We start from the raw sequence: 24,183 nt of genomic DNA, 5'->3' as shown, positions 1-24,183 counted from the left end.
AAACACAGAAAACTGTTTGGGTTGGTCCTGGTGAGCGGGCCTAATCTAGGGATTACTTAGCAAGCATGACCCGAGGGCTGGTTCTATAAATGTTACCGAATCTATTCCTTAACCGTGTGCAGGTTCTTCCAGTGCCTCGGCCCACAGTTCCGGTTGATTGGTGGAAACCAGTTTTGTGAGACTTGGGTAAGCCCATACCCCTTAGGTCTACACTTTATGTCGGACAGTGATTTGAAAGCATTTTGAGTTACAAACATTTAAACAATCACGTGGAGCAAAACGAAGGGGATTACATCAAGTTTCTAAAAGCTAACTTTTATCATTATAAAAACTACAGTTGCTCATTGTAGGCTACTTTAAGAGCTATAGTAAGTACGAAGGAAAAATATAGTTGACTCGTCATTTCGTTATCTGTAGGTTAAACGTTGTCTACATCTTGACTATTTCATTTCAGTTTTTTTACATAAATAGATGTACCTTTGGATTAAACATTGTGAGCATTTCCTCCTGGTATTTCTGGTTTACTTCTTCTGTCTTGCAAAAGTGACTGCCTGTGGCTAGTAAGTGGTGTTATTTATGGTTGGCATGGGTGCAGATACCTTTTATTTTTACGGTGGCTGCCTTAAGTATTACACTTCTAATAAATCCATGTATGTGTTAATTGTGATAGTCTTTGTTGCTGTGCCCAAATTGATAGATTATTAGAGCTGGCAGGGACCTTGATGATGGAGGTCAGTACTTTAATTAGAGAAATGAGGAAAACTATCCAGGAGGGTTGCCCTTTGCCCAATATCATTAAATTATTTAATGGTCTAAAAATATTACTGTAGGAAACAGCTGTTACCTCTCTTTTGCAGGTTGAGAAACTGGGGTATTGAGAATTTAATGAACACATTTTTTCAAACAACCAGGTTGTGTTTTTTACATGCTTGGGAGGAGAAAGAATTACCAGTAGTTCAGCATGGAATTGACAAAACCTGTTTATTAACTGCATTTTTCAACCACCAGTTGATGGATTTGATGGCATATATAAGCAGCTGCCCATATTTCCTCCCATATTTGTGCAGAAGTCATTATTGATACGATGTTGACAATGCCTGCTTTTCTATTAGAAGTTAAAATAATAATTTTTTTCCTTTGCAGTTAAACAAAATGGTCAATATTTAAGGAATCATAATTTTCAGTAGAGATAATAAAGTGATTTTTGAAGCTTTGATATTTTAAAGTCCATATTCCATACTGACACTTTTCATTTGGCTTTGAAAAGCAATAGACACTTGGAGTGTTTTACAGTTTGAGAAAAAAAATGTTATGGCTGTGTGTGTGTGTGTGTGTGTGTGTGTGTGTGTTTGTGGGTTTTAATTTTTTGAACATTTGAACATTTGAACAGAGTGATGTCCTGAAAGATAAGCTAGAAAAATGAAACGGAATTGTTCACCGTTTCAATTTCACCTTGGGAAGAACCGGGGAGGTGGTTGTGGGCAACACTAGCTTTGTTGACCCTGAAGTCTAGGCAGTTAGGGCCTGTGAACGTGGCATTTGCAGGGTTTCACTGGACCTGCAGCCTTGGAAAAGCTCTCTGGAACAACCAGAGGTGCTGTTAGCAAGGCCCGCTTCCTGTGTGAGTACCTATTGTGGAGCCCTGCGCTGAATGGGAGGTTTGTGAGAAGTGGTTTCCCACCAGCACACAATGCTGCCCCTGGGCCATGTAAATACACATTCCACTCAGGGTCAGCCGAACAGGGACTGGCCAGGACGCCCTTGCAGAGAGAAAGATATTTTGGAGTTCCATTTATTTATAGTGGCCGGTGGAAAATTAATAGGCTTATTAAATCTATTTTTAAAAATAAAAGGGAAGTCTCTTATCTAGTATTGTTTGTTGCATGCAAATCGGTTAGCCGTGCTGTATTTTAATTTTACTAATTTGTTGCTCTAGGAGATGAATGCCACTGTCTTACTGATTTGTCTATATTTGAAACTTGACTTTCTTGTTGTAAGAGTTCTTATGCCTCAGAAAGATTTTTTTGGATTCTTTGATGAAAGACATAATAGGCTGAGGCAAAAGAAAATAAGTTAGTGACCCTAGAAGATACTAGATCAAGTTGTCTCTGGATTTAGAATGACGGTGTTGAGCAGTAAACGAAGGTCTAGCGATCAGAGCAGGCACGATTCTTACTTGGGAATGGCAACACAAATTTTTGTCTTTATTCCTTGGACTTGAGATCTTTTAAAAACCATTTAAACTTTTGTTAATAAAACAGAAAAGTAAATTCAGGGCAACTGCTTTGTTCTTGCAGATTATCTGACCATATACCAGGGTGGCTCAGTCAGTTGAGCATCTGATTCTTGATTTTGGTTCAGGTCACGATCCCAGGGTCGTGGGATTGAGCCCCGCATCGGGCTCTGTGCTGAGCATGGAGCCTGCTTAAGATTCTCTCTCTGTCTCTGTCTCTCTCTCCCCCAATTGTGCTTGCTGTCTCTAAAATAAATTAAAAAAAAAAAAAAAAAAAGATTGTAATGTCTAACAAAGTTAGGTAAATGAAATTAAAAAGAGAACAAATTAAATACTAAAAATCCTAGAAATCTTTCCTTCAAATATCCGGGGCCTCCATAAATAGTATTCAATGTAGCTCATTTGCAATTATAAAAAAAATCATCAAGATCAATCATATTGTACAACCCCCAAAGGAAAAAACCGAGGGAACTCATGGGTATTTTTCACAGCTTCATTGTAAAGTCCAAGATCAAAAGGATGGTTATCTTCTTTAAACTGGACATAAGATACACACATGATGGTTGCCTTGGCTCTTAACTCTTCCAGCTACTTCCATGATTCCAGAGATTTCTTCATCAAGGGGCTCCATCAACTCAATGGTCTCATGTTTTCCCTTCTCCATCTGAAAGAGTAAACATTTTCCCAGTAGAATGACTCTTTTCCAGCCTCCCTACAAAGCAGACCAGCTGGATGAGGAACTGAGCTAGCATGCTGGCCTTATGTGTGACCTGGGGAACTTCATCATGTCCACGATGATTGTTGTGAGCTTGATTATTTGCTTTGAGTACAGGGCATGAATCTGATCAGGAGAGGTTGAATGGGAGTCCCATCTAGCAGGCCTGGATTTACTGGAATCTGGTCCTACCCTGTTCCTGACCTCCAGTTTTGCTGACCGTCCTTGCAGAGGGGGACCTGGCCCTCAACATCCATTTTCTTATCCCGCCAGCCTCCTGTTCTTACTTCCTTCAAGATTTTACCAAATGAATGTGTTTCACCAAAGTGATTTATTTATTTATTTTTAAGTTTATTTATTTATTTTGAGAGAGAGAGAGAGCTAGCAGGGGAGGGGCAGAGAGGGAGGAGGGGAGGGAGGGAGAGAGAATCCCAAATAGGCTCTGCACTGGCAGTGTGCCCCTCCCCAAAGTGCTTTAAAGAGTGTAACATAAAGTCCTAAAGAGAGAAATCCCTGCTAGAATTGGATAGCTTTTTGCTTGGATTAATAATTTTGTTCAGAATCTGTCAGGTGAATTGTGAATATACAGACTATAATATAAGGACAGCCGTCTTTGTCTACTAGAGAGTGAACTTAAAATTTTCTTCTTTTACATCGAAGCAGCTTAGTTTGGTGCAGTAGTTCTCACAGTGTGGTGTGGGGGACCCTTTTGTGGGGATCATGAGGTGAGAACTATTAATAACCCTAAAATGTTCTTTGTCTTTTTCATTCCCATGCTTCTGAGTTCTTCAGTGACATGAATGGCAATATTTTTTGTGTGTGTCTTTCATGCATTGTCATTATGGGAAATACGAAAATTGAATTGGAGAATACGGGTTTTGTATCCGAGTTGACATTTAAAATTGCTTTGCTGGAAAGATTTTGACATCTTAACAGACTCCTCAGGTTTAGAATTTGCATGATTTCAGATTAAAAGTATCTTGCACTGAGCAGAACCTAGGTGTTTATTAAATGAATAAATGTAGCCCCCTTATATTTTCTTAATAAATTATATTAGTGTAATTAATGATGTCCTCCTCGTTCACAGGGAGTGTTTAGAATATAGGCAGGCACCATACATTCAAACATTTAGATTCATCCACTTGCACGTAAAGCATGTGGATAGGAGTCATTATTTTCATCTAGGAAAACCAACCTCCTTAATGCTCTGTGGTACGTGACAGTTTTTTTTTTTCCCCCTTGAGAAGAGGAAAATAGTTTTCCTAAAGAATTCCACATTTTTGTGTTTTTTAAAAAAATGTTGGTCTAAATTAGTAATGTGGTTGCATATATTATCTCATACTAAAATTTTGTAGTAATAAGTTAATCTGAAATAGTAAATAGATGTTTCCTTACATGAGTCTTTGCACCTGCTAATTTGTTTCTTTGCGAGTTTTGTCACTTCTTGTGGACTTTCTGTTTCAGTAGGTTTTAAGCTCAAAGAAACACCTGGTGTGTGTTTTGTGTTTAGTCACTTTAAGTGAAATACCAAGTGGCTTATGAGAATGTCATCAATTGTAGTGATTCTTCAAGAAATAACACCATGCTGGTTTTCAGTGTATCCTATAGTATTCTCTCATTGACACCCACCCCCTTCGCCTTAGAGGTGGAGAAAAGAATGAGATATTAAAAAAAAAAAAATTGAACCAACATCTACGATTGTTAATGAAATGTCAGAAATCTTTGAAATACATACTTAAGTATAAATAGACAAAACACCAGCGATCTTAATGGTGCGGATTGTTTTCCTTATAAAGAGTGTTCTGTGACATCTGTTTACATAAACAAAACTGGGTATGTAACGTAAACATGGTTGAATTCTATATGAGCTGATTCAAGAAACAATTTTAGTATCCTCCTGGCTGATCAGAAGTGAAGATTGAGGTAGGGGGCATGTTTTGAAGACAAACTCCTCTTCTGGAACACTTAAGTCGAGAAAAGAGGCCACAGCTGGGAAACCAAATTTAGACACTGGAGTTTATCTCCGATGAAAGGGTTCATAGAGCATGGAGGTCTGTTGACTCTGTGTTGTTTCATCAGAAGTATCCAGCTTGGATTTTGTTTTAGTTATCCAGTGTAACATTTCACTGCAATACTGCTTAACCCCGTGCCTGTATTTCTAGAATCCTAGGATTCTAGTACAGTGACTGGCACACAGTGGGTGCTCAATAAATATTTGTTCAGCCAACAGATGATAATTTTGTTCAGGTCCTTTTGTAATGCTATTTTATTTTATTTTATTTTATTTTATTTTATTTTATTTTATTTTATTTTTTTAAACATTTTTTTAATGTTTATTTATTTTTGAGAGAGAGAGAGACAGAGTGTGAACGGGGGAGGGGCAGAGAGAGAGGGAGACACAGACTCGGTAACAAGCTCCAGGCTCCGAGCTGTCAGCGCAGAGCCCGACGCGGGGCTCGAACCCACGGACCGTGAGATCGTGACCTGAGCTGAAGTCGGACGCCCAACCGACTGAGCCACCCAGGCGCCCCTGTAATGCTATTTTAGAAAGTATCTTTCAACTAAGTCCTTTTGAGATATTGAAAATAATAGAATCTCAGAACCCTTTGTACGAAAGGCCTTATTCTAACCACCTCATCAATAATTCGGTCAGCTGCTTTCTTGCTTTTGTGGTTAGTCCTGGCACATCTCATTAACAGTCACCATGGAGAGTATCACTCTACTAGTTTAAAATATGGTTTATGCAGGGGTTTTTCCCCCTCCCTGGTTAACTTTTAACCATCTGGACTACATGCTAATACAATGAATTTGCTTAACCTTCCTTAAGCTACTTTAAAAATGTTTTAAAAATTATTAAATCTGTACCTTGGTAAGGATACATCAAAAATTCAGAGTTGTTGCTGTTGTATGGGGAGCAGTGGAGGATAGGTGAAAAATGTACTTTTACTGAGTGGCTTTGAAAATTACTTTTTGAATTTTGTGTCATGTGCTTGTTCAATAAAAAAAAAAAAAAAAAAAAAAAAAAAAGTAAGGGGTGCCTGGGTGGCTCAGTCCGTTAAGTGTCAGACTTCTGCTCAGGTTGAGATCTCCTTGCTCATGGGATGGAGCCCTGTGTTGGACTTTTCGCTGACAGCATGGAGCCTGCTTCAGATCCTTGGTGTCTGTCTGTCTGTCTGTCTCTCTCTCTCTCTCTGCCCTTCCCCTGCTCATGTGTGTATGTGTGCATGCTCTCTCTCTCTCAAAAATAAACATTAAAAAAAAAAATAGAAAAGAAAAGGGGGTGCCTGGGTGGCTCAGTCCATTTGTTAAGCATCCAACTCTTGATTTCGGCTCTGGTCATAATCTCACAGTTTGTGGGTTCTAGCTGACAGCACAGAGCCTGCTTGGGATTGTCCCTCTCTCTCCCTCTCTCTGCCCCTCCCACTGCCTCTCTTTCAGAATAAATAAACTTAAAAAAAATAAAAATACAGTTGACACACAATAGTCTATTAGTTGCATGTGTACAACAGTGATTCAACAATGATGAACATTGCAAAACACCATGATAATGTTTTATATAATTTTTAAAGCCACTAACCTGTGAATTCTGCATCAGCTTGTCCACTTTGTGTTTCCTTGGGAGAATCTTGAATGTTATAATCAGTTGGCTATTCTTACCATCACTTTCTATTTGAGTCTCCTTGGGCAGATTACTCAATAGTTGCTACATATGTAAAAGAGGAACACCGCCCACCTCACATGAATATTGTGAAGCTGGATGAGCATTAGTGCGAGGTGGTTCACGCAGTGCTCTTGCCCCCCCCCGCCCAGGCTAAAGGAAGAGCTTCGGAGCTCTTCTTCTAACCCTTTCCCAGAAAGCAGTCAATTGTTTGGTGCTTGTAACACATTTTTACCCCCAAATAAAGGGTGTTATGTGTGGCTGTTAGGTACTCAGTGGTTGCACAAATGTGAACGTAATTCTTAATACGTTTGGGGTTTTATTAAAGGGGAGTCTAGAAGCCATGTTAAGCACCCCTGTTACAGATGCAGAAACAGATGCAGACAGCCTGTGCAGGAATACCCTGAACCACAGAGGACAGGCGGTGCTGTGGGGGTTTCAGGCAGATAGTGGTGCCTGAGGGCTGGGTAAGGAGTGAATTGCGGGTGCTGGGAAGGAGAGCGTGTCTTCTGACTTCACATCTCATCTCTTTCTACCTTCTCATGCAGTTTGGAGGTAGGTGGTATGGTGGTGGGAAGTCTTAGAACTGGAGGGGGCTTTAGAAATGACCTTTCCAGGGGTGCCTGGGTGGCTCAGTCAGTTAAGGGTCCAGCTCTTGGTTTCAGCTCAGGTCATGATCTCATGGTTTCATGAGTTCAAGCTCTAACAGCACAGAGCCTGCTTGGGATCCTCTGTCTCTCTGTCTGTCTGTCTCTCTCTCTGTCTGTCCCTTTCCCACTCATGCTATTTCTGTCTCTCTCAAAATAAATAAACTCAAAGAAATGACCTTTACATTCTTGGACTATAGTTTTCTAGACTTTTCTTCAATGCCCTATAGAAAAGGATATAAAGAAAGAGCCATACAAGTCCAAATTTCATTGAAAATATGTATTTTCAGTTACCTGCATCCATGGATAAAGTATGTGGGGAAAGTTAGGTTGGATATGTGTGTAAATAAGGGCTCATAGCTTTGCAGTGTTTCATTGCAGGTGCTAGAGTGTCATCCTTGGGAGGTCAGATTTATTGTGCTGAGTGTAGCTGGAGTTGAGGTGTTCTAATAAAAATGTCTAATTACATATGTAAACTTCAAACAAAGCAAACTTCAAACTTGAACAAACCAAACAAACATTCGTTAAGCTTTTGTTTGTAGATGGGTCCCCTTTCCTTTTAGCTAATATTTGCAGAACTGAGTGGTTACGTATATGCGGATGTGGATCTCAGGTCCAGAGACTGTAGATATACGGTGCTGTAATTTTTTTTCCTATAGGTTTTATATTTTTTTGTTTTTATTTTTTATTTAAAAAAATTTTTTTAACGTTTATTTATTTTTGAGACAGAGAGAGACAGAGCATGAACGGGGGAGGGTCAGAGAGAGGGAGACACAGAATCTGAAACAGGCTCCAGGCTCTGAGCTGTCAGCACAGAGCCCGACGCGGGGCTCGAACTCACGGACCGCGAAGTCGTTTGCTCAACCGACTGAGCCACCCAGGTGCCCCGGTTTTATGTTTTTTTAAAGATTTGGGACGTATTGAGTTATGGAAGCAACCTCTGTATTATTTATGGAGAATTATAAAAGTAGCCTCAGATTAGTATAGTGTTTACATATAATCTGTAGATATATAGACTCCCCTTCCCCCGCCAAAAATGGTGCCTTCTATATAGTAGGGTTTTTTTTTAATGTTTATTTATTTTTGAGAGAGAGAGAGACAGAGCATGAGACAGAGCATGGGGAGAGGCAGAAAGAGAGGGAGACACAGAATCTGAAACAGGCTCCAAGCTCTGAGCTGTCAGCACAGAGCCTGATGTGGGGCTTGAACTTGGGAATGGCAAGATCATGACCCAGGCCGAAGTCAGATGCTTAACCAACTGAGCCGCCCATGCGCCCCTGCGTAGTAGTTTTGAGTTCAGACATGGGTGTGCTTTGCCATTTAGGCAAAGGCAAATTGAAAGTACACACACACAAAAAAACATGTATGTATTCTTGAAGGCAAGGCCTATATATTAGACAAGTTGGCATCCCTCCTTGTTCCCCAGATCACAGTGGACAATTCTTTTTTACTTGTTGCTTAAGCCATTATTTATTTTAATCCAGGGAGGTGGTGGTGGTTTTAATCTGAACTCGATTTCACAGGATTTCTTTGTGGATTTAAACACTGCACCTGAATGTCCTGTGTTTATACTTGGATGCAAAAAGCAAGAATGTTTTTAAGGCTGAGAACTTTTTAGACGACCGTGATTTAACTTTGCTAATGAACCCATATCAGACAAGAAGACAAATTCCAGACAATTTGTGCCTCAACCAACCAGCTGGGTGCATACCTACAGGTACTGCTCATGTCTCAAGAGGTTTTTCTGCTTGAACAGTGATCACCCCTCCTCCTTTCATTCACGTGGCAAGCCGTGGCAAGAGTCTTTCTTCCACAGCTGTGTGGAACTCAGCTGTAAAATTAGATTTCATTGGCATAAAAACACAGTGATTACCATCGCTGTTTGCTCAATACATTCTTTTTTCCAACATTTTACTTAGATCCTTCCTCCCTTTTATGCACGAGGCTCAGGTTCTACTTTCACAAGTAAGAGCAACTATAGGTTTTCAGAGTTTGAGTAAGCCTCTTTCTAGCTTGAGTTTAATCTGTGTTAAGTCAGCAGTGGTGTTTGAAAGTGTGGTCTGTTAAGAGCAGAAAAGAACCTTAAAGGCTAATCTATACTCTTGTCCTTTTATGAAAGGGGACATTTCAACTTCAGAGTAAATGGGCAAACCCCGGATTAGAACTCAGACTTTGCAGTACTTAGTCCTGGAGTCCTACTGTAATGCTTTTTACCATAACACACTGGTCCTTTGAGCTCTTGATAGCCAAGGGGCTGTGAAAATTTCGGATAAAAATCCATAGTCCCTCTCCATATCCTTCCCCCCCACCCCCCCAATTTAATTTGATTTATTAAAAAGCAAAGGGGAGTGTTTTCCTGTCTCCAAGTACCTTTCCAGTCCACGGTACGGGAGAGGTGAGGGCAAGAAAAAACACTAAAACCACCCCAGCTTTCATACGTCCAGGTTTGTAAATGGCCACATGCTAATCTGCATGGGCAGAGCCAGGCGCAGGGAGCTGGTTTCATGTTGCCGAGAAGGGAGAGAAAAACTCTCCTCTCATAGGCGCAGGGAGGTGGTAAAAACAGATGTGTGCTGATCGATGGGCAGATTTTTCTCAGCTCCAGAGGTAAAGATGATTGCACAGTGTTTCTGTTCTGTTTTAATCGCTTTTCCTCCCCTATTGATGCTATTGGTGTTTCCATAGTTATTATTAGAAAGCTGTTTCTTTCTAGTTTTGCTCTGAAGGCTAGAAATGACAACCATTTTCAGAGTTTCCAGGTCTTGAAATACCGGTCCAGGGGTTTACCTTTTAAAACCAGTGTGGAGCCGTAAGGAAGGAGGTTTTTCTGATGAGGAAGATAAAATAACAAATGATACTTTGACATCGTATTAGTTGTCAGGAATGTGTACAGCTAACTTTTTTCCTTCTCTCGCCTCCTCTCTCTGAGCTCTCTCCCTCCTTCTTTGTCTTTGTGAATCTTGCTAATAAAGCTTACAAAGGGAGACCACACATTAGGAAGTTGTCAGTCTTTTGACTGATGGCATATGGGCATAAAGGCCACCCATATGAGACAAGGTTCGTGAACATAGTTTTTCTTTATTTCTTTTTTCTCTGCTCTGTGATTCTCTGTCATAATCTGACTTTTCTACATTTTGTTTTGTTTTGTTTTACTACAGCCATGGCACAGACAAATGTAAATCAGCTGCACAAATGTTTGTCATAATAAATTTTTATTAGACTTAGCCATTTAGAAACTTGTAATCACTCATAAAGCATTAGCTACCTGATAGTTACATTGTTGTAAAAGAATACAGTGATTTCTTAGTTACCTCGTAGCACCCTTTGGCCCCAAACACAACTTGGTAAAGTAAACCCCCCCCACCCCCCCCCCTTCCATGATTGAGTTAGTTTGTCCTTTTGTCTTTCTGACTACTGCTGGGGTTTTTCTTGCCTTTGCAACAAGAAAAAGTTGCTTTTTCTTATTAGTATTGTGTAAATGGCTAGAACGTTTCTCTGGTACGTTTGTAACAATTTTCTAAAAGCTGGCCCACAGTGTTAGAAGTCAATTGGTATTTTTAGTAGAGAAGGAAATTTTCTTGAAGGGTGAATCAAGCTATGGTTTTACTAATGTACCCATGACAGCATTTTTCTCTGGCTGTAGAACAAGCATGTTGCAGGCAAAATGTTTACATGCTGTTTAGATTATGTGAATGTGATTGGTTAATCTCTGTTTTATTGGAAAAAATACAAACCTTATGGAATCACAGTTATCTTCAGTGGCATGAATTTTGAAGAGTATTTATTAGGCCAAAAAATCAATCTAATTAGTATTACTTAGATTAATATTTTAATAAATATTAATAATTAACATTAATAAATGTTAATTTTAATAAAAATTTAATAAAAACTAATTACGGGTTAATATTTATTAGATTATTTATTTGCCCAATTGCTTTATAAAAAGTTCCTGTAATTGATATGTTTTCATCAATGTCCCACTCATCAAGGAACCCATTTGGTTTCTGAAAGTGCATTTTAAAATGCAGAATGGAGGCGAAAAGTTAATGCTGATCATGTGCGTTCTTCTTATTGGTTTCCTCACCGCATCTGCTTTTTAGACACTTCCCTAGGATCGTCTAGAAATCAGTCAAAAACAACGTCAGAGTGTAGGTAAAGTGAGCCTGGGAGCCTGTGCCTCAGGGCCTGACTTGAGATGTAACTCAGAGTCCCCTCCTTCTCCTGCAGCTGTGTGGGCTCCTTTGGTTCTGAGGGTTATACTTTGCTCCTTTTGGTGTCGTTACGTTTCTTTTTCTCTTGTCGTCTGAAACTAATTTGTGTACTGTACTGCCAACTCACATTTTGAATTAATGTAAGGAAATTTGGGTCATCGGCCCATGGAGTGAGGGACCAGGACATTTTGTTACTAATTTGAAGGCCAGGTTCACCAATTTAAAAACTCTCCCAACAGCGATTAGGGCTTTGGTTTTTTCAAGTTAGAAAAGCTTCCTAGTATATAATTGCTTTCTCTGGCCTTTGGAAATGGATCTGCGGTTCTCTCCTGAGAATCCAGTTTTTCATGAATTTGGCCAGTGTGTTTCTTGGTATAGGCTGGGGCCAAAATACCATGGAAAACCTTTTTAGACTTGGAGTTGGGAAAGCCAAATAAGAGGAAAAAGTAATAAGCCAGTTGCCTAGAGTAATGTAAAAACTGAAGACCTTTTGTAATATTCTTTTAAAATAAGGTGTTCTTTAAAAGCTTTGGGGCATATTTGGACGGAGTTAAATGTCTTAACTAACAGTGAGGATCTGTTCGTTTCTCAGAGCGCCCAGCCCCCACCCCTGCTGTTAGCTCAGGACTTCTTCCCTAGTGCTGGGCCTTGCTAGCAGGTAATCAAGGTGGCAAACGACTGGCTCTCGCAGGAGAGGGGGAAGTTAACCACAAGTGCTCGTGTGGCATCCCTCCCCTGTCAGTCAGAAGACGAGAACTAGCTGGGCATGAAGCACTTGTGGTTTTAGTGTTAGGATGTGTGGTTAGGGGGAGAGGTTGTGAAGGCCTGTGGTTGTTACCGAATTCTTTGAAATGGAAGCATGGGTATGGGTAAGAACAAAATAAAGAACAGGAGTGAAACCTTGGGGCCCTGCGTAAAAATAAATAAATAAATAAATAAATAAATAAATAAATAAGTAAGTAAATAAGTAAGTAAGTAAGTAAGTAAGTAAATTCAGAGGATTAGAAAAAAGCATTGTAATAGAGAGCATCCATTTTCCATTTTTTAATTCTCATTAGTCTTGCAGCACATTTATTCTTTATTTGTAAAGGGTAGTGGTCTAAAGAATGAGATCCTTGCAAGAACTCTGTTGTGTGTGAAGGGGACGGTGTGAATGTGGTACAGCCTTGTCTGAAATACTTGAGTTCCGTGATCCATTTGGCCAGCCCGGATACACGTTTGTCTAGGGGAGAAAGAACCCAGACCAGAAAAATGAATGTTTTGTCAGGGTGGTTTGTCACAAGACTTTCTGACTCAAATAAAAAACAGTTACAGCTCAGTTTTCCAGAGATCACACATCTGGCCATTCAGCTTCTCTTAGAGCTGATAATCAGCAAATGGTCAAGGAAGGTGGCACAAGGCACATAGGGGAGCTTCAGTGACCCCACAGAGACTGTTCCTTTCTACTCGTGTACATGACTAGCAGTCTGGCTTCCTAAGGAGCCCAGGGAAGAGGTAAGACAGCAAATTTAGGATACGGTCCTGAAATGTGAGGAGGGATGGTCTGCAGTGTTGCCTAATGAGAAAGAGGAAAAAACCCAAAAAGTAGGCATGAATTTCTCTGCGTACAAGGTCAAAATGCTTCAGTAACTCCTTAACACATCACCTTGTGATTGCAGACAGTATTGTTGTGAACAGTGACCCCACATCCCTGAGAAAAACTAAAGTTATGGCCAGCCTTCTCTGTAATGAAGATGTGTGACTTTCCATCCACAGTTATTGCAAATAGAGTAAGTTTTGGTCCTCATGGTCAACTGTTTGGGTAGTAAGCCTTCCACATTTATTGCTTCATCTTTTCATTCCATTAAAAAGTCATATGGGGTCTCTTGGATATGTCACATGGGTCTCCTCAGAGCGGTGGGGTTGAGGCACACCTGTTCAAATGGAGGACCGGTGCAGTTTATTTGGGTTACCAGTCCAAACACAGGAGACTCACTTTTTCAGGAGCTGATCGATTGAATGATTGATGACCTAGTAAGCCTTCCCAAGTCTTCTGGCTGGACTTAACCTTCTTTTTTTTTTTAAGTTGAAGTATTTATTTTGAGAGAGGAAGAGAGTGCGAGCAGGGGAGGGAGAGAGAGGGAGAGAGGGGACAAGATCTGAAGCAGGTTCTGTGCGGACAGCAGACAGCCCGATGTGGGGCTCAAGCTCACAAGCTGTGAGATCATGACCTGAGCCGAAGATGGATGCTTAACTGCTTATCCGTCTGAGCCATCCAGGCGCCCCCGGACTTAAACCTTCTTTAACTGTCAATGTTTAATGGCAGTGTGGTTTTCCCACTTTAATATCTGAATATTTGACTTCGCATTTTGTATTGGGGAAACTTGCTACATTTCTCCTCATCACTGGGAAATAACCAAAAAGGTACTAGTGTGTATCCTATTTTATGTTTTGCATCTGTGGTTTTCATTTTTCTTAAAGTCCCCTTCTTGCCTTTTCGCTTATCCTTCAGTCTGTGATGCTAAATTGTATTCCGTCATAATGTTAAGGGACAACTTGGAGGTGGTTTCCTTGCTAAATAGCTGGGCATTATCTTTTTTTTTTTTTTTTTTTTTTAATGTTTATTTATTTTTGACAGAGAGAGAGAGAGACAGAGCATGAGCGGGGAAGGGGCAGAGAGGGAGACACAGAATCTGAAGTAGGCTCCAGGCTCTGAGCTGTCAGCACAGAGCCCGAGGTAGGGCTCGAACTCACAGACCTCGAGATCATGACCTGAGCCACCCAGGTGCCCTGGGCATTATCTTGCTTAGAGATAACTTACTGCTTATTTCCATATATCTCTTGCATTTCAGGCAAATGAAACTCTCCTACGTATGCGTATGGAGCCTAGAAATGGGAATTTAAATATTGCTGGCTGTGTGTACCACCTCACCTCGATGAATCTCTTACCTAATATTCCACTCAGGATAAAGTCTGGTTTATCTCTGCTAAAACTCAGAGATTAGAAAACAGACGTCGGCTTTTAGCAAGCCAGTGGCCTAGGAAAAAAGAGGATCGATCAGCAGCTTTGGTTATGGGGAAGGGAGACTCTGTGCCAGGGTTCACAGTGGCTTTGTATGCATTATATTCATCCTTCCATTTTCCTCCATGATTAATAGTGTGGTTGAGTTTAGACAGTAGGAGTGTCTGATGTTTATAAATTCTCACTGATTGCCATCTGAGTGATGGTCGTATAGTTGACTTTATTTTATGTGCCGTTCCTCCTGCCTTCCCCTCCCCTGCTCCCCTCCGCAGTCTGCAATAACCACTATACATCTGTGAGGTAGACAATCCATTGTAGTAGGGGGGAAGAAAAAAAAAAAAAAAGGATTCAGGCATCTTTTTTCTTTATAGAATAGTTGCATTACCAGAATTGCCTGTACAGTTTTCAAAAGCAAATGCCACTTACCTCTTTTTGCCGGTGGACTTGGGTTTCCTTGGGTGTTTTTGCAACTCTGGGCTCCCATCCTACATCTGTCTATAAAACCCGTGTGGGCCTCAGGTCTCTCCCCTAATCCCAGAGTTGCAGAGCCTAGAGTTTAACTCCATAATTTGGAACTGACATCTGTGCTTAAGAGCGTTACCTGGCAAGACAGGATTGCTATCTCCTGTTAATAGCGAGTCCCATTGTTTAACATGGCACCAAGCAGGAGCTTTCTTCCGTTGGAACTGTCACTGTAAGATATAATGTTGGTGTTGAGATATTCTTTGGTATTAGGGCCAGCGGGCCAGGAACGCTTGAATTTTGTGTCGGATTACAACTGTCTCCTGCTACCCAGTACCTGCCGTTATCCCCAAGAGACAGTGACAAATAGGAATAAAATAGCACTGGTGAATTGAATTTGTGTCTCAACCCCAAATACTGAAAATCAGGCAGCTGGGTTGGACCAGTGGAGCATAAATAGCTTTAGCCCAAAGCAGGTCCTGACTAAGGACCTCAGTCCTGGCCTCCCTCCTCCTCCTAGCCCCCCATCATCATTTACTGTTCTCTGGCCTAGTGGCGGGACCTCCAGGCTGCAGGGACCTACCGGCAGGCCCTGAAGTTGGTTTGCTCCTGCTGCCTCATTGGGTGAGAAAAAAGGTGCAGGTTCCATCCTTGTGCTCGCGTGTGACATGACCGGGGACTGCTTGCGTGGCGAAGGGCTTTGGCCCCTCACTGCTTTAGCAGGGAAGGGAGAGAAGACAGAGCCATAATCTGTGCCAGCAAGTGCCTTGGAAGTCTTCCTGGGGAGGAGTGAAGAAAAGATAGAGGAGAGTGCTTCTTCACCCCAGAGGCTTCATAGTCAGACCCCTGATGTAAATTACTGCCCTGTTTATCCAACCTGCAGTTCAGAAGAAACGTGAAGTGAAACATTCCACTTAAGAAACAAGCCTGTGTAATATCAGCAGTCTGGAGAAAGTAGCTGGCCTTTCCTCATGCACTAGTAGGATTAAGTATATTAGGAATACAATTGACATGGACATCAGTTCTCCATCGTTCGACCTACTCAAATGGTGATGTCATGACAGTGTCAATGGGATTACCTTAGTTAATTTTATTGAGCAAGAATCTGTTTCCTTCATCAGGATAAACTATTGGGCTTTGGGTTTTGTACCTTTATTTGCTTAGGAACTGAGTAATTGCCTCATAAAACAGCATGATGGTACTATTAACACTGAATTATAAGACCTGTTATTATAGAATGTGCTTCCTTAGTTGGGACAAGACTTCGTTGTTTGGTGCTTAAAATAATTAGTTTCTCCAAATGGGGTTATAATGAATAGTGTAAAATTTTACCTATTTAAAATAAAAAAGTTTACAGTCTCTTGGGTGGCTTTTATGCATCATTTGATACTTCCAGAGAAGGATTTTCTTTGGGTGGGATTGTGGGAGAGGGAAGTATATTTAATGTTCAGAATGGAGGGGTTTTAGAATGAGAAAAATATTTGTTTTCTGGCATACCCATCTGGGACAGATTTGAGACAGTCATTAAAGGATTTGTCCCACAGTTTTGCCTGGTTTGGACATTGAGTATTAAAGTGTTCATTGATCAAATATCCTTGCATTTGATATTTGGGAGGACTTTATTATGAATGACAAAAAGTTTGTGTGGCTTTATTTCTGAATGGACTTGAATGCCTGTATTTGTTGTCTCTTCCTTGCACATGCTATTAAACTTTTTGTGCCATAAATTTTTAGGCATAAGTGAAGGATGTTTAAATACTTCTGAAAGAACAAATTATAATTCTGTATAGGAATTTGTTATTGTTTTTCCGACTATTGTGTTGGAAAGCTAATTATTGGTACCAAGTACCATTTTGGAATGAGAGTGCACTTTGTACTGTTTTGAATACTTGTTTGAAAATCATTTATTCCGTGAAGCAAGGTAGTCTGCCTTTCAGCCCTACACTGCACAAGGTGCCTTGGGTTCTGTCTGGGATGTGGGGAAGTTCAAGATCTCCACAGCGATAAAGATATAAATACACAGCAGGTTAAATTCAATTCAAGGAAATGACGAGAGAGAGATAATTAGAACATGATTAATTACCAAATTAATGGCAAGGTCAGAAATTGTAACAATTGCAGTATAACCTTTGTTAACTTGCTTGGATTAACTGCTTATGAACAGTATTTTGATCTTAATGAAAGGGAACACCTGTTTTTATAGGTCATCCTCTTTGGCCTTGTTTTCTGTAATTAAAGATAATGATACCACCAGTTTTTGTTTGACACTTGACCTTCTCACAGTTTTGTCTAGTTTTAGATCCAAAAAGATCCCTGGGGCAGGGTAGTTGCTATTATTCATATATTTTAAAAAATTATAACTAAAAGATGAAGTCTAGGTTTAGGAGGTTATGTTCACATAGCTGCTTGGAAACTCAAGTCTGTGGTCTCCTAATTTAGGCTGTTTTCTTGCTTTTGCTTTACCCTTCTTGGGGACTGACACACTTATGCAGTGCTCTAGGGGCGTCTGGGTGGCTCAGTCAGTTAGCGTCCAACTTTGGCTCAGGTCATGATCTCACGGTTCATAGGTTCGAGCCCCACGTCGGGCTCTGGGCTGAGAGCTCAGAGCCTGGAGCCTACTTCAGATTCTGTGTCTCCCTCTCTCTCTGCCCCTTCCCTGCTTGTGCTCTGTCTGTCTGTCTGTCTCTCTCTCAAAAACAAATAATAAAAAAAATAATGCAGCACTCTGTGATTACAATGATTTGATTTTCAGCTTGACTTCATCACAGTGCACTTAAATTGCTGACTTGTTAGAGATGACTTTTCGGGGTCCTGAGTCCTTTTTAAAAGATGGTGGTTCTTTTGCAGGAAGCCAGTTGAGGGAAATTCTCCATGAATGTACGTCACAATGATGATGACCGACCAAATCCCTCTGGAACTGCCACCATTGCTGAACGGAGAGGTCGCCATGATGCCTCACTTGGTGAATGGAGATGCAGCCCAGCAGGTTGGTGCAGCAAGAGGGGAATTTAAGTACAGTTGTCTGAGTGCAAAACATTAGCTCAGTCATTGTTTTTGCTTGAGATTCAGTATCTGTGATTTTGAACATTAATAGTTCCGGAGGTAGGCGGTGCTGTTGTAGAATTACTGTATGCTTTCAAAAAATATCCCATTGTGTTTTCTGAGAACAGCAAATCTGATCTCATTCAGTTAGTATTCCTGGTGAAGCGTCACAAAAATGTCTGATTTTGGAAATGAATCATTTTGAAAATATGTACAAGTCTTTGGAATAAAATGTCTGTTTATTCATGTCCTATATTATGCTTGACTGGTTTGCCTGGTTGGCCAGAGCAGGACACTCAGAGGGAGGGTCAGGTTTTGATCTCACACAGGGCATGAGTGACCTGGGCAAGATGCACAGGCCCATGTGAACCCACTCTGGCTTCTGGGGCCTCCCTTCCATACATAGAGCCTGCTGCTCGGAAGATGATGGTACTTCTTTCCTGTAAAACTTCTTTGTCAGTATTATTGAATGCTACCGAGTAGAAAAGATGTTTCTGAACTCGTTCATGTAACGCTTGGGAAGAGAGAGATTTAAGTGGTAAGTAAAACTGTAAGGAAATTATTAGGTGAGCTGTTCTGATAACACATTGTTTTTATTGACCACAAAAACCGGGTCTGCTTAGTCTTCTATTAGATAAATAGCATTTGTCTTTGTGCCGTTCTTTAGAAGCGTGAAAGTTTTTGTCTTAGGAAAAGTAGAATTGGGAACAATTGCTTGAAAAGTATTTACCCAAACTCTGTCAATGATTCAAGTGAGTTTTAGACAGCCATTCAGGTGATGGGAGTACATGCCCATTTCCCCTCCCCGCAATCTTCCCCGGTACAGGAACACCCTTTCTCTATCATAGCCCATTCATGCGGCATCTCTGCCTCTATTGGATCTTATTTTGCTGCCTCATTTATTTATATTACTTTCTTCTTCTTTAGACCGTGACCCTCTCAAGAACAAAGAATATCTAATGGTGCTCAGTAAACGTTTGTTGGTTCAGTGAATTTCACCCCTTCTCACCTCTGATACAGGCATCTCCCTTCCTGACTCTTCAGTCTCTCTCTCTCGGTGCTGGATCATTGCCACTAAACACACCGTGGTGTCTTTTACCTCAAACGCACAAACAGCCACCCCGTTCCCCCACCCAACAAAGCCGGAGCCTCTCCCTTGACTCCACAGCCCTTCCCAGTTACCACCTCCTGTCTCGGCTCCCTCGTGGCAGGTCTCCTCTAAGCACAGCCTCGGCCCCCTTAGCTCCATTGCTCCTCAACCCCAACGTCTTCACTTGGACCTGCTACCCTCCTCTCCCCAGCCTGTCAGCAAGGCCTGTTGGCTTCATCTCAGGACCACTTGCTGAAACCATAATTTGCCACGTCCACTTCATTTCCGCTCCCACCACTGGACTCCAAGCCGACGTCTCTCACCAGGGAGGACAGTTCCTCTCACTGGTCTCTCTGCTTTTATTTTTGCCACAGAAGGTATTTGCCACACTGCCCTCGTTGGAGAGAGTTGCTAAAAAACACATGCATCACGTCAGTGCCCTGCTCAGAGCTGTCCTGTGACACCCGGAATAAAATCCGAGTGAAGGGCCATGGCCCGGCAGCCTTCTGGCTTTAGTCCTTAGCCTCTTCATCGTTCTCCCCCTGATCTGCTCACGGGAAGATCTCCAGAGTGCCATGAATGGTTCAAGGTGCAGTGTCTGGTCTCCCTTCTCACTAATTAAAAGGTTTAAAAAACCCCAAGGTGCTCAAATGCGACTCAACTTGGAACGCATCTTGGGACTCAGCGTCGTCACCTAGTTCCTGTTTGCACGTGTGTACCTGGGAGACCCGAGGCCACCTACTCGTGCTGTTACTACTGTGCACCATTTATGTGTTTTGATGATTCCTTCCTCATTGCTGTGATTCAGTCTGCACAGAACACCCTCTTGTAGTTTATGAAACCTAGCACACAGAGTTTTCTAATTCGTTCTTTAGAAGTAAACTTTTTTGTACCTAGAAACGACCAGAGCCTGAAAAGACTATGATGTCCTCAGGCCATGCGGCATTTCGCTGCTCTGTGTGTCTACCTCAGCTCCAGGTAGAAGCTGCTTCATAATTTTGGTGTATCAAATCACATTTTTATTTTATTTTGTTAAAAAAAAATTTTTAATGTTTATTTTTGAGACACACACACACACACACACACACACACACACACACACACACACAGAATTGAGCGGGGGAGGGGCAGAAGAAGGAGACCCAGAATCTGAAGCAGGCTCCAGGCTCGTTTGCGAGAGCTCTCTCCTCACGGAAAGCCCTACTAATGCTTTTGAAGGCTTTTACTGCGCTGTCCCTCTGAGGCAACACTTTTTCATCTCAACGTGGACCTTTTGGAGACACAGGGCTGACTTCAGTGATGGACGTTGCAGGCGCTGCCTGGCAGGCCCTTGGGGGTGACATTTTGAGGGAGGCAGCCCTTGAGACTCCTCTCCAATTCTACCATTCTAAAGAGCTGCCCAGTGGCCACGGGTCTGTGCCTCTGCATTTCTGCCGGGAGCGTGTATGGCGAGGCTTACCTTGTGTGTGTGTGTTTACAGCATTCTTAATACTTTGCAGCTGTGCGGAGGACATTCTAAACATTTCCGTATATGCAAAAGAACCACCACAGTTATGAGAAAGCTCCTCAGTCCCCACAGGCCTCCTCCTCCTGAGTTTTGTACTGATGATTTCTGGATTTAGTTAGTACGGGTCCTTGGCAAGATACGCGGCCCTACTCTGGCTCTCGAAATAAGAGACACTGTTAATTTTCATGATCCAAAGCTTGAAACTTTGGTCATTTTATAGAGGTAGCAGGAAACTTTGGTCATTTTATAGAGGTAGCACGAGTAGGTGGCCTCGGGTCTCCCAGGTACACACGTGCAAACAGGAACTAGGTGACGACGCTGAGTCCCAAGATGCGTTCCAAGTTGAGTCGCATTTGAACACCTTGGGGTTTTTTTAAGATGATTCTTTTCTTAAAATGAAAAGCCACCCTCACTATCATTGAAGATGTAAGAAAACTATATATTAGCAACTAAAAAATGAACAGGAACAATGGTAAACATGGAGTGTGGACCGAAGCGACTTAACAGCTTTGCTTATGTAACAGCTTCATTGAGATATAATCCACATGCCATGTAATTTGCTTATTTAAAGTACACAATTCACTGGAATTTGCTACAGTCACAGAATTGCACAACCATGACCACAATTTTAGAACCTTCTAATCATGATACAAAGAAACCCGGTTGCAGTCACTTCCCAGGCCTTTCTTACCCATATTCCCAGGCGACCACTAATCTACCTTCTCTTTCTGTAGATAATTTGCCCATTCTGTACCTTTCATGTAAATGAACTCGTGCTATATGTAGCCCATTGTGGCTGGCTTCTTCCACCTGGCGTAACCTTTTCAAGGTTCATCTGTGTAGCGGCATGTATCGATACGTTATGCCTTTTGTACTGGCATCACGTGGATATATTACATTTTGTTCATCCATCAGTGGATGGACATTTGGGTCGTTTCCACTATTTGCCCATTATGAATAGTACTCCTGTGAACATTTGTGTGCAAATTTTTGTGTGGATGTATATTTTCATTTCTCTTGGATATCTACCTAGGATTGAAATGGGAGCAGCTTTATTTTGAACTGTTGTTTTCTACATAAAGTATCTCTGTTTCTGTCACTATAATTTGTTCTACCTCTGAATAGATCAGCATAGCTAAATAAAGTTTGCTTCTTTTAATATGCCTGCCAGCATACTATTCTTGTGTTCTAAAAATCAGGTTTCCTGACCTGAGTTTTTGTGTATGACCATATCAATTATAGTGAATGCCCATCAATAATCAGAATATTGGTGCAAACATTTTCAGAACCTATGGTATATAAATTTAACTACCTTTGTTAGAGACTATTAGCATATTTTAGAGGTAATGTAATAGCTAGTTTTAAGCACAAAAGAGTAAGCCTCAGCCCAATTTCCAACTTTTTCTATTGGTTTAATATTTTAATAATTTCTGAAGAATTACAGCAGTCAGGGGTGCCTAGGTGGCTCAGTCGGTTGAGTGCCCGACTTCGGCTCAGGTCATGATCTCACAGTTTGTGAGTTTGAGCCCTGCGTCAGGCTCTGTGCTGACAGCTCAGAGCCTGGAGCCTGTTTTGGATTCTGTGTCTCCCTCTCTTTCTCTGCCCCTCCCCTACTCACACTCTTGTCTCTCTTGCTCTCAAAAATAAATAAACATTAAAAAAAAAAAAAAAGAATTACAGCAGTCACCAGGGTTTAAATAAGGAAACCATTAGGTTGAGAACAGAAGTGTTAACATAGAGTTTGCTGATTTGCTAACTTAATCTGTGACACTTGTAACCTAGAGGAGGGTGGAATGCCTCTTTATATTCTCGTGTTGTTGGTGACTCTTCTCATATATGTGTTCATGAAGGGGTCAGTGGGGATGGGTTAGATGCCCCTCTGTCCTACTGTTCTTTGAGGGAAACTAGCAAATGTTTGGTAGCCATGTTATATTTCTTATGTCTTTCTCTACCCCGCCCCGCTTTAAGCTTGCACAGTATTAATTGCTAATGAGTGTTCTTAATGCCTCTTCTTCAGGAAGTAGATCTCCTTAAATGTAAACAGAAAATTTGTTTCTCCTTCCAGTTCAGGATAACCTGTAAACAGGCTTGCCCTGGAAGACAGGTTAAAGTACCTCAGCCGTGTCCATAGTTCTCTTGACTTTGCCTGTTCCTTTTGATCAGCATTCAGCATGTCATTTTATCAAGACTGAGTTCCCCGTGCCGCGCCCCCCCCCCCCCCCCCCCCCCCCTTTTGTTTCTTCTTTTCGAAAGCCTTTGTTTCCACTAGACAGAATACACAGCCAGAGATTTCCTGGAGCATTCTTTTGAGTACACATTTCCAGACAGCACGTTAAACATATTAAAACTTTCCACGTTCAGATGGTGCTCGTCATCGGCGTGTCTTTTACATCAAATGTGCCTTTCCTTCTAATCCAGTGACCCTTTCTGTTCTGGTTGATGTCTTCTTAATAACTTTTCCTTGATGGCTTCCCTTCGTGCATTCAGTGGTTCAAATCCTCTCACCATGCAGGTTTACTCTTTAAATATCCTGATAGCCACCGTGTCAGGGAGACACAGAGAGTGTTTTACAATCAGTACAGCGGAGACAAATGGATAAACAGTTCTTGGGAAGTTTGCCCGGGAAACAGAAAGATACTCAAATGAGAATGGGACCGGTGGTGAAAATAGAGGCTGCAGCTATTATTGCTGAGCAATGTTACATAACAGCTCTTTTTACGACAGAATCCTATTTAGAGGCTGGGGCTCGGGTCAAAGATAGAGAGGTAGGTTGGTCAAGTGTTGGGTTTGGGAAACTCAGCGTGGGGCAGCTGGGTCTCAGGGCAGACTCTTCGGCATTCAGGTGTAGAAGTGCACAAGTTGTGCACAGATGTTGAAAGAAAATGGTTACCGCAAGCTGCCATCCAAGTTCTCTCTACCCCTCACACATAACAACGCCGCAGGTGTCAAGGGACTGCGGTCATCTTTTCTTGGAGATTTGGGGTAGAAAGGAGGAGAGAGAGGGTAGGATTTACGACTGAATTTAAGGAGTGACTCAGTAATAGATTTGTTCGTTTTAATTTTTTTTTTTTTTTAACATTTATTTACTTTTGAGACAGAGAGAGACAGAGCATGAATGGGGGAGGGTCAGAGAGAGAGGGAGACACAGAATTGGAAACAGGCTCCAGGCTCTGAGCTGTCAGCACAGAGCCCGATGTGGGGCTTGAACTCACAGACCGTGAGATCATGACCTAGCTGAAGTCGGACACTTAACCGACTGAGCCACCCAGGCGCCCCTGTATTTGTTCGTTTTAATAAGTATTTGTCCCATGTGTTCTGTCCCAGCATTGCCCTAGGTGCTGGTAGGTGCTGGCAATGCAAAGATGAATGTGACTGTTCTGGCCCTGAAGGAAGGAGTGATCGAGTTGGGGAGCAAAACGTGGTTTACCAAAATAAAGAGGCTGTATTTATACATGTGTAGAGCCACAGGAGAAGTGCTTGGACTGCAGAATATGTCCGTGCCCTGGGAGCGCAGGGGAGGGGTGGACCGGGAGTGGAATAGGCGGGCAGGAAGACCGACCTGGCTAGGAAGAGTGTCTGTGGGGAGGCTGAGCCTGAACAGACACCTCACTTGAAGC

At 41.7% G+C, this 24,183-nt stretch overlaps 1 protein-coding gene and 1 pseudogene across 4 annotated transcripts in view; one reads left to right on the top strand and one right to left on the bottom strand.

Annotated features, from left to right (window-relative positions):
* Window positions 1–24,183, top strand: part of FNDC3B (fibronectin type III domain containing 3B) — a 409,533-nt gene that overhangs the window by 109,562 nt on the left and 275,788 nt on the right. For all 4 annotated transcript variants that reach the window (XR_006207084.1, XM_042954945.1, XM_042954943.1 and 1 more), the window contains exon 2: window positions 17,775–17,913. Coding sequence is in view for 3 of the 4 variants with exons in the window: in XM_042954945.1 (XP_042810879.1) it covers window positions 17,803–17,913 (111 nt within the window). In the remaining variant the exon portion in view is untranslated. The remainder of the gene's footprint in view (window positions 1–17,774; window positions 17,914–24,183) is intronic.
* On the bottom strand, window positions 2,508–14,949 carry LOC122229310 (annotated as a pseudogene).

The sequence above is a fragment of the Panthera leo genome, chromosome C2, assembly GCF_018350215.1.
Source record: "Panthera leo isolate Ple1 chromosome C2, P.leo_Ple1_pat1.1, whole genome shotgun sequence".
In the NCBI taxonomy this organism is placed as follows: Eukaryota; Metazoa; Chordata; class Mammalia; order Carnivora; family Felidae; genus Panthera; species Panthera leo.
This window is presented reverse-complemented; position numbering and strand designations above follow the sequence as displayed.